The 11,208-nt window shown below is 37.7% G+C and overlaps 1 protein-coding gene across 1 annotated transcript; it reads right to left on the reverse strand.

Annotated features, from left to right (window-relative positions):
* Positions 1 to 6,673: 6,673 nt before the first annotated feature.
* LOC137106085 (leucine-rich repeat-containing protein 51-like) lies at positions 6,674 to 8,479 on the reverse strand. The gene is made up of 4 exons (XM_067489098.1): positions 8,428 to 8,479; positions 7,776 to 7,981; positions 7,373 to 7,518; positions 6,674 to 6,803 (listed from the first exon to the last, which is right to left on the reverse strand). Exons 1-4 carry the CDS (start codon positions 8,477 to 8,479, stop codon positions 6,674 to 6,676), a joined length of 534 nt encoding a protein of 177 aa, XP_067345199.1.
* Positions 8,480 to 11,208: the final 2,729 nt, after the last annotated feature.

Raw genomic sequence — 11,208 nt, forward strand, 5'->3', positions numbered from 1 at the left:
TGATACCATGGGTAAAAAAGTACATCAAGTAAATATCCATGCTGACATTGGTCAGTTTAAATCAAACTACAAAACACAATTCCTACCAGCAGTTTCAAGGTGTTCTGTGGATCCACTGTTAGTGGTACTGCAATCTAAGGACACATAAGACATGCAAGAAGAAGCTCACAAACATTCAATTAATGCACGATTCTGAATATCAAGATAATCATCTTTGCCTAAAAGGAAAACTGAACCAGCTTGTTGGGCCTCAGAGAAGCATGATGCAGATTAAAGCGGACATTAAAGCAGTGTATTGTATATAGAGTATACATACTGTACAGCAGGGAACTTTCCTTTGTGGTTTTATTCTCAGAGTTTTAGGGGCTTTGATGAAGCATTATTATGCATTTGTCAATTCCGCTTGAGAAATTCATGAAAAATTGCTAAGTAGTTTGAATCTCACCCAACTTTCCAAATTAATTTAAATTAAACATAAATCATGTCAGACTTCGACTGATTACCCTGTGAGTGTAGACCCCGGTGCTGTTTGAGTGCAACAATTATAGGAATAACACCTGTTGAAAAATAAAGGTTTCTGATGCAACCGGATCTTAAAATGTTGAAAACTGTTGTGCAACTTCCTTTGCACTTAAAAGTAAAAAAAAAAAGACCTTAAAAAAATGTATATATTCTATCTTGCACTTGCATCTCATGAAATGGAAACACTTCAAGAAAGACTCCTTGTGTAGCACTCTGCTTTAATGTTTTCTCCTTGACTTAGATTTCTTGCTCGTCTTCTACTTCACTTGTAAGTCACTTTGGATAAAAGCGTCCGCCAAATGACTAAATGTAAATGTCAGAGACTAAATGTTTGTAATTTTTTTATGGTTTAAAAAGATTCTGCAATACCATGTTAATGAAGTCCATCATAGCTTCTATAATGTCTAACTCTATTTAATGAGTCAGAAATAAATCGAAAAGAAAAGTTAAGAGTGAGAGAACACTACGACAATTACACAGGGAGAAACTGAGGACAAACAGAAAAAGACGGAGACAAGCAGAGAAAAATTGGAAATAGCACAACATTAAAGAGAACACTATGTTTATTCTGCCTGCCGTTGGTAAATCCATCCAGTGCTGGAGCCCTTCCTAGTTCGGAAGAGCAGATGTTAATAGCTTAACTGGGCTAGGCAATAAGTGTTTAATTAGGTCTGAGGGAAAATGATTTATTCAACACATCTGGGCCCATAAAATAACACTCTCCGGACTCTGTCCTTTATGACTCCCAAGCTGGATTCTCTCCCAAACCTAAAATGTAACTGCGTGGCATAGCTTGAGCTCTGAGTCTTGACAAGCAGAATCCCTTATACTACAGACACTGTGTGTGTAGTGTTGTCATATTTCCTGAAGGGAGCGGAGAACATCTGCACCTAAAGGGAGGAGAGTCACAGTAGGAGGTGTGTCAGTGATGATCAAGCAGTGCGGTACAGTTTTAGTGTCGAGGATTACTGGGATTTGTGCATGTCGCCTGCCATCTCAGACCATCTCAAAGCTAGATGGGTGCTAGGTGCTGCTACCTCTGTCCTTTTCAGGATCATAGCTTTGACTTTGATATTTACCAGTGGTGAAAGCTTATTTTCTCTTGACAATGTGTTGCTGTGGTCAGATGACCACTTAGCCAGGACAATGATGAAAGAGTGGATTTTGATAAAGACCCCTGCTTTATATATTTCAGGGATTTACTGCTGGTTACTTGTATGTGGCTAACAGCCTGAAATGTTTGCCAACACTGAGGGACTTATAACTGATTTCTTTTGGAAACAAAGATCGTATTTAATTTAAGATGCCATGTACTTGTTTTTTTGGTTCTTTTTCTCCTCAACGACACCACATTCCTTTTGGCAGATCTTACCATAAAATTGCAATACTGTCATATCTCCATAGCACACAGTGTGATTTGATAGGGAAATTAAAACGAGCAACTTGATTGGCTGTGGCTAATGCCAGCAGCTATACACATACTACTAATGTGCCTCTTCAAGCTTCAAGGCAGGCGCACAATGAGGTGTGGCCAAGAATATTCCAGCAGTCAGCCAGTCAATAACAACTGTGCGATCCCACCATCCAAATTTTACATATGATTTACATCGTGTGATACAGGTTTAACTGACCCAGGGGTCTTAATGTGATGTGATGAGTCTTTTTCCTGGTCCTACAGTAAAGCTACTCTCAGTCCTGATGTTCCTGATTATTAGGCATGGATCAATTACATCTTCACAAATTAAAGCACATTATCTGCCTTTGGTTGACACCCTGCACCTTTAGGATGACAATATTAATCCAGAATATATATTTGAAAATTCATTTTCATCATGCATGACTTTGATAGGCACAGCTGCTTATTAAAAATTATAAGATGAGTGTGACTGAGAAGAGAATGATTAATTAATTGCACCCTTGCAATTTCTATTGGATTTCAGTTAAACATCATCATGACTGATACGTTTGAAGGTTTAAGCTACAAAAAGAAGATCCAGGACTTAAATGTTTTATTTTAAATCCAAGGTATTTCAGACTGACTCGTGTTTTTAGGGTCAGCTATGCGAATGAAAGTTTACATACACTCATCTTTGACACCACTGTCATAACAATATTAGGATTTAATTGTTTTTTTTTATTTTATTTTTTTACTTTTTGGCAAATAAGAATAAATATGCAATGCTCATCTTTAATAAACAAATTAACAAAGTCTGGAAGAAGACCCAAACTGTCTCAAAGGTCTAAAGTTTACATGGTCAACAACAACCCAGACACCATCATGGCACATGTTACTGCTGGAACACCAGTGTCACTGTTTTATGTTGCTATAGACTGAAAGGCTGTCGTTTAAGAAAGAGGCCCCTGTTCCAACTGAATTTTGCTCACTACATGGACAAAGAAAAATTGAGATGCTAAGCCACAATAACCAGAGGTGTGTTTGGAGGAGTAAAGGTGAGACATTCAACCTAACACCGAAGCACAGTTGTGGTAGCATCATGCTGTGAGGCTGTTTTTCTGCCTGTGAACGTGCTGCATTGCACAAAGTGGATGAAATAATGAAGGAGAAGGATTACCTCATAATTCTTTGACAACATAAAACTATCAGCCACATGACTGACACATCTGGGCACTCCTACAGGACAAGTCAGCTCTGTGCCCCAAACCAAATCATTTGATTGAGCTCAACCACTTCTGCCAAGAAGAGTGGTCAAATATCCAACCAGAGTTCTGCCAGATGCTTGTTGATGGCCAGTGATGTTTTCTGTTTATTAAGGGTATGTGTTGTGCACTCATTCTGCCTCAGAAAAAAACCCATCTCAATGGAATCATTGAAATATTGCCAGTCATGTGACATATTGACAGTCATGTCCATCATCGGTATATGTAAATATTTCTTTCCCAACTTTTCTGGCTTTTTAATAATGTGATGTTTCATCTGAAACAACAAATACATTTACCAGGAGGCTGTATGGTTATAGAAAAGATTTTTTAATTATAAAATAAAAAATGAACATCTTTAGGCTGATGTTGCTCTAGCGCAACTCTTAAAACAACCACTGACTAGTTACTTTTATAAACTGATATTTTTCCATATTGTTGGGATTAAATGAGTGTAATACTGAAAAATAATGGAAAGCACAAAATAAACAGGAGTTGTTCTTCAATCAATGTGCTCTTCTTTTCTAGTAAATAAGATTTTTTACACTATCAGGTTTTCTTGATTCACACTGATGACATTGTGTAACTTCATCCCTGCGAATAACTCAGATGCATTATACAATCCAGGAGAAATTCACAGTTAAATGTATGTATAAAGGAACAATTTAAATGAATTATTTCTGCTGATTTTTACAAAGCACCCAAATTATTAAGCATTGGAGCTCAACGATTGGTGCTAAGTGCCTGAAATTCTTATTTTAATAGGAAGAATTCCTTATATTATGGCTGTTTCTATCAAAATAAGTGACCCGGAAAGGATTGTTGTTCAAACTTTATACCACATAAAATGTACCATATATGAAAATGTGCACAAGCTTGAATGTGACAGACAGAAACAGTTGTCTGGTGATTTATGCTACATTCACATAACATGCTATAGTGGCCCAAACACCATCTTTTTACCCAAAAGTCACTGAGAAGACAGAGATGTGGACAAATCAACATCAGGTTTCAGTGCTGAGTTGTATTTCATCTTAGCAGAACTTAAGATGTTGATGTTCTTTTTGGGGGTGACGAGGATGGACAGGATCAGGAAGGAGTCATCACAGGCCAATTCACTAATTTTCCTGTTGCTGTGAGGCAGAATATTGTTTGCTGTTTTGGTGGCATAGCAGAAATAATCTTTATATAGACCACTTTAATTCCTCTAATAGGCATTTCTCTAATAGCCCCCCCACCCCTCCATTGTTCCAATGAGTTTTTTTAATTTGGGTATTTTTCCAAGTTGGACCCTCATCCATATAACTGTCTATCAGAACCCATCTTATTCAGATCTCTGTCCTTCTCCTGCAGCTCCTGCTGCCAGAGCTGACACAGCTAATAACACATTACTCTGTAATGGAATCTTTTGATAAACCACAAAATAAGGGCTCAATCTGATTTATAGCTGTGTTTCTCAGGTGTACCAACTGTTGTTATTGTGCCCATGTGGCTCACATTTTAGTTAAGCTTTCACAGTCATGTCAGTTTAGGATCACAAATGTGTTGTGAACAGAGCTGGATTCATGTCACTCATTAACATGAATGTGAACGTCTAACAAAAAAAGATCGGATCTATCCAAAAAAGAAAAAAAAAACGTATTTGAATGTCCACCGAAAAACACTACACATCATTTTTTTGACGGTGGGTAAACTTGGCCTTAGACCCCGATCAAAAAAACGAATACAGCACATTGTTAAATAAAAAAAAAATTAGGTAAGAGCTTGCTCTCTTCTCTTCTGGAAGCAACATAGCTCCCATAATACAGCTGTAAGAGCAGACTTTAGCCCTGAGGCTAAATGTTTAAGTGTGAGCAAAGGCTGCAATGGCACTTTCCTGCCTGTATGCAGAGTTACAGTATATGAATAAAATAAATGCCTATGCATTACTAAGTAACTTTTCTTTCTCCAGAGAAAAGTTTGGCAATATAATAAAAAACTCTTATGTAGACATTTATCCTCAGGCTAGTGTGAAATAAACAGAAATATGCTTCGAACTGCTGAGTCACATCTGCGATTGTCTATAAAGCATGTCATGTCAGACTTCAACGTATGAAAGACAAAGGCACAAATGACACAACCGCCCCACAAGCACACCAAACACACACAACACACAGCTTTGAATGCAGGGACTCCTTGGACATTTTCTGCACTTCCATGTGGTAAATTAATAGTAAATGTTGAATATGGAAGACAACTTTAATTCTATGCAAAGTAGAGCTTGTCTGCACTTGTGTTTCAAGTCCATGTTCAGTAGAAAGTCAGCAGTTAAAATCTGTAAAATGCATGTAAATGTTTCCTAAAGTGCCGACGGGCCAGCGCGGGCACCCTGCTGAGAGCAGACGCCATCCTGACTGCAAGACATTCATTGATACTGACTTCACAGTATGAAACAAAGAAATGTTTTATCCCAAGAACCATGTAAGCACAGATTTCAAAGGAGGCCTAAATTTTGTCATGCAGAATTACTTGAAAGACCTTTAGACAATTATCAGCTTCAGTGTTTACTACAGGTGTCAGTGGTTAGCTTTTGTGTCTAAAAGCTGATTCAGGGCTATTTCCATCAAACCGATTAAAGGGTTTTGAGGAGGAAATACTGATTGTGCCCCGAACACAGCCTGGAGGACAGCCAGTTAAATCTGCCTCAATGCTGATTTATGGCCACATTTCTGCACTAATAAGACCCGGCAGCAAAAGCAGAGACCCAAAGCACTTTACAATGCAAACTGTAAACTGAACGTCACATTTGGTCTAGTTTTTGTGTTTGTGTGCACTTGTCCTTTCATGTATATATTTGTAAATTGGATTCTGATCACCTTAATATGATGTCATACCCATTGTCCAGTGTTATAACAGTATATAATTTTTATGTTTGCAGTGTTTACATATGTACATAACTTTATTATGTCAGATTCAGCTCTGGAGGCCTACAAATGAACCTTCATTGTACGATATTCAGAACTCCTAAAACGCAGACATGTAGGCCAAACTCAGAAATGTCCATCTCTATTTTCTTACTTTTTTGTTGAAAATAAAAGCACAAAAACTATAGTATTAGTAGTAGTATATGAGTATATTATTTCAACATAAAAAAATACATATAAACCTCATAAAATTTATTATCATAGATTAGTTAAAATATCACTGTGTTGTTCATTCAGTAGCCTTTTATACCGTAATTTATTCACACTAACTCGAAGAGAAGAAGCCAGACATCTAGAGGTGAGAGCAGACTGAGCTGGCAGCCTCTGGACTCCAAAAGATAATGAGAGAGATCAAGTAATGAAATTTCAGCCAGCTTTCCTGGCATTGGTTAATGAATGAATTCAGGAAGATACAAAATATTAGATTTTAGGCAAAAAACAAACAAAAACAACAACAATACACATTCATTTTCAGAGATCGTTTAAGTTCAGTGTCGATTATTCAGATGAATGACTTATTGAACTGGTTACTAGTCTCCTTTGTGCTCTTTGCTGTGGTTCACACAGTGATGCCAAACATTTGCCAAAGCCTGCTCTTCGGGTGTCACGGCACTGAAGTCAATCGACTTTAAATGAGGCAGAACAGAAATCACATGATTCCTACACACACACACACACACACACACACACACACACACACACACACACACACACACACACACACACACACAAGCGGAACACAAACTTTGTTAGCTTTGAATGCAGGGACTCCTCGGACAATTTCTGCAGTTCTATGTAGTGAATTAACAGTAAATGTTGAATATGGAAGAAAACTTTGATTCTATGCAAAGTAGACCTTGTCTGTACTTTCCTTGTGTTTCACTTAAATTGTATGAAATGAGATAAAAATTAAATCGGGAAGCTCACTGCATAAGAAATCTAACCAATGATGGGTGACCTTTCTCTGAGTGCATGTTTATGGTTGTTATGCTGTTGGGAACCAGAATATGAATCTAAATGTGACTTTGATCTTTATTAAAGTACCTGTTAAATTGTCATATACTTGGTTTCACAGTCTTCAGAACTAAAAAAAAAACTAAAATAGAGTACAACTGCAAACTAAACTAACTCTTTGAATAGATGGCTACTGCATAACACAAATGGGTGATTGCATTTAGGTGAATTTGGCAGAAACTTTTGCGTAAAATGAAAGAAAATAATATCTCTACCTGTAGCCTTTGTCTTCTATGGAATTTCCATGAAGTGTGATGGTGTGAAGATGCTGCAGCTCTCCCAGTTTGTCTACCTCTGACAAGTTGCAGATATTGTTGCCGTGTAAGTACAACACACGCAGTTCACTCAGCTCACACAAAACCTACAACACACAATGCCATGCCCAGCAGAGCTGCTAATTTAAATAGTGTAGATCTTTTGGGTCTAAAATGATACAAGATAGTATGAGCTGATGTAGAATATAAGCCAGTCAAATAATTTAGTCACAATTTTGATAGGTGTGAAAAGAAAAAAGAGCCTAAATACAGACAGCGGCGTCTATAGTGAGAAGGTCTGATAGTTCGAAAACAAGACAAATGGATTTTAACAAATGAAGCGAAAAAAATTAGAAAGTCTCACTGGGTCTATGGATCGTATCTTGTTGAAGGACAGGTCCAACCAGCCGAGGTTCAGCGGACGTGCCAGGAAGTGTCTCAGCACATACTGGAGGCCTTTGAGGTCACCGATGCGGTTGTTATTTAGACGCAAAGAGCGGCTAAGGTATTTCTTTTCTGAGTTGGTCTTTAAAGGTCGCAAGCCACTTTGGGGTTCCTCTAACATGGCACCTGAAGCAAAATTTACACTCAGTGAAATACAGTATACTAGCTAATTATTTGGCTATTTGCAATTTTACTTATATTTCCAAAAAGCATCAATCGTTTTATTCAGGTAAAACACGGCAAACAGTACATGTTTCGTAGACACTAGACATTGTAGGCAGCACAGAAATATGGAGAGTTTTGAACCTTTAGGATGCAAAGACTACAACATTAGCTAAAACCATCAGGCGGTTCATCAACACTTTCACCACAGTGTCTAACACATATATCTTGCAACTGACAAACATTTCATGTAAGAAAAATCCAGGTAAAATATTTTAATTTCTTTAACAATAAACTAAAAAAAACCATTATCATCCAGTGGCAAACATCTATGGCCCCAGGAGATAACATCGCCCTAAGAAAAAGTCCCCCACTAAAAAGCCTGTATGAGGAGTAGACGGTAATACTACCTGACAAATACGTGATGTTTTTAAATGATAAATCCACTGGAGCACCAAACATAATTAAGTCAAACAGTCCAGATAACTATGTGTTAAACCGCATCCTACAATCGATACTACAGAAAACATTTTTTTTTTAAAACCTTGGACACAAACTGTTTCCTAGCAACGAAATTCCAAAAGAGAAAACCTTCAATGCCTTTAATATTTTTTGTTTAGCTCGCTTGTTAATAAAGTTATTGCTTCAAGAACATTTTTAATTTTTTCTAATACCTTATTTACAAACACCTTCAAAGAAAATAGAGACATTGCTGTAGTATCTAATACCCATATAATATCTGTAATTTCATGTCCTTTACATATAGTGGTGGCCTCTGTCTGTCCAAAGGTCACTTGACTTCAGCACAAGACAACAAATTATGATCAGCTAGAAGGCTACTTTCACTTTATTGTTTTTGCTCTATTATGGGGCCACCTTGGAGCGCACATGTTGTTTCTTCCACTTTGTTAGGCAACTTTTGAGTTTTTTGGTGTCACAGCTTCTCCTTCTCCAAGTCTATCTATTATTGCATACATGGTGAATGCTTTGGCTTCCTAAAAGTGCCCAAACACATGGAGGTCAGCTGAACTATTTGTCTATATGTAACAACCTCATTAAACCGTATAGACCAGTCCAGGGTGCCAGACACTACTTTCCCTTTGCCTTTTACATACTGGATGGACTTCAGTTCCCCCCAAAACAGATAGAAAATAAATGTAACAGAACAGAAAATTCTACAGAAAATGAGTTAGAGAGGGCAAATGTAGGACGAGTTTAAAAGGAAGAGCTGAAAGTGGGACGAGATGATGATGGGAAATTACATCCATCTGCCTGAATTTTCCCCTCACCTTGTCTCTCAATCAAGCTGTCTGTTCATGAATGTATCTGTCTTTGTGTAGCCTCACTAACAGCAAAATGGCATCTCATTGAAGGAGTAAGGGTAAGGACAGTCCTTCAGTTATATTAAAACACACACACACACACACACACACACACACACACACACACACACACACACACACACACACACACACACACACACACACACACACACACACACACACACACACACAATGAGTTGAATTAAAGGCCAAAGAGAAAGACAAAGACATCAGTGTGTTTGTGTGTGAATATTTGTGTGTGATTTTATTACAGTAAACTTTTAATTTTAGGCCTAATGTCCATAGAACTATAGTAATTTAGGGTAACTCAGGAGAGCATGTTGAGTCTACGTCTTGTCTTTGTATGTGTGTCATTCTGTTGTGTGAATCTCCTAATGATAAACAGGACTTTTTATGAAAGAATATATAAGACAGGAGTCCAGGTATCTCTAAAATGAGTGATGAGGTTAATGCCCAATTACTACAATGAGTCTGTTTAGCAGCATAGAGTATGAACCTAAATTCAGTGAGTGGTTTCTAACTGTAACACAGGGCTAAACTATATCTTACTTTAAATAGAAAACAAAAATGTTTAATAATAAAGTATATATAGTTAAAACAAGTTTAATTGTAATTGAGTTTATTTGTAATTCCTAAAAAATCCTGTTTCCAAATTTACAACAATAAATAAATTGACCTTAACAATACAGATGCCATGTGCAGATACTGCAGATGGGACACTGGCACTCAGTGTAATCTGGTGTTGCATAATTTCCCAGTATCAGTGGACTGTTTGTGTTGCTAATGCAGGATCAGTGGAGTTGGGGCAGTTTCCACTAATGGCCTTTCCCATTAATTTGTCTTTGCACTTGCATTTATGATAATAGGTGTTCTACACAAGCAGAAAGGCAAGAGACAGACACTTCAGACACTGCTGCACTGCAGCATATGATCTGCATAAACACATACAAACACACACACAAACATAGCTGGGTCACACAACCCCCATGGAGCAAACACATTTGTTTAGAGCCACAAAGCGTCAAGCAGGCATGAGAGCAGAAAATGGACAGCAAAAGTCTGTTGTTATTCTGCATAGAAATTCATACATAGAAGCGAATTTGTGTTTCCATTACAAAAAAAAGACATTGGCTTTGAGACAAAACAAATTTCCCATATTAAACTTTAATGTTATCAAAAGCACATATCTGCCTGTGACTGTCCCATTTTCAACACAGGAATTTGGGATTAAACAAAACAAAGTCTTTATGTGGTATTCTCTCAATACCTACTCATTCACTGCTTGTCCGACAAGCGCAGAAAGACAGGAGGTCCCTCTCACAGTTAATGTCATTCTAACACTCATAGACCTGAAAACAACAACCCTGCAGGTGAAGCCAGCAGTGAGGAGCTGGAAGCCCAGCATGCATCAGTCAGCAGAAGTACAGTGTGTAACCCCAGGATTTTTTTCAATACGATTTAATTATATTTATATAGTGCTACATCTCAACAAAAATCATTGAGACAAATGCCCCTTGAGCAAGCACTAAGGTCACAATGGAACGAGAACTCCCTTTAGCAGAAGAAATCTCCACAGAACCAGACTCTGGGTGGGAGGCCATCTGCTTTGACCAGTTGGGTTGAGCGGGAAGTGGAAAAGAGAGAAAGAGAGAAAAGAAAAGAGCAACAACAAGCAACAGGCAAAACACACATACAACCATACAGCTGCAAAGCCGGGATACCTGCAGACAAAAAGGGAGAATGAGAACCAAATCATGAAAACCAATAATGAGCTAAAGATGCAATGGTGACATATCAGTCAGCCATAACATCAATACCATTTGATGGTTTCCCTATAAATGTATGATA

Source organism: Channa argus, chromosome 20 (genome assembly GCF_033026475.1).
Source record: "Channa argus isolate prfri chromosome 20, Channa argus male v1.0, whole genome shotgun sequence".
Classification (NCBI taxonomy): domain Eukaryota; kingdom Metazoa; phylum Chordata; class Actinopteri; order Anabantiformes; family Channidae; genus Channa; species Channa argus.

Bases quoted from the DNA above. Each gene is read 5' to 3' on its own strand.
- LOC137106085 (XM_067489098.1), bottom strand. From the start codon at position 8,479: ATGTTTGGTGCTCCAGTGGATTTATCATTTAAAAACATCACGTATTTG. The intron at 7,982-8,427 runs GTAGTATTACCG...ATTTTGCTTCAG, and splicing joins AAACATCACGTATTTGTCAG to GTGCCATGTTAGAGGAACCC. The intron at 7,519-7,775 runs GTGAGACTTTCT...TGTGTGTTGTAG, and splicing joins AGATACGATCCATAGACCCA to GTTTTGTGTGAGCTGAGTGA.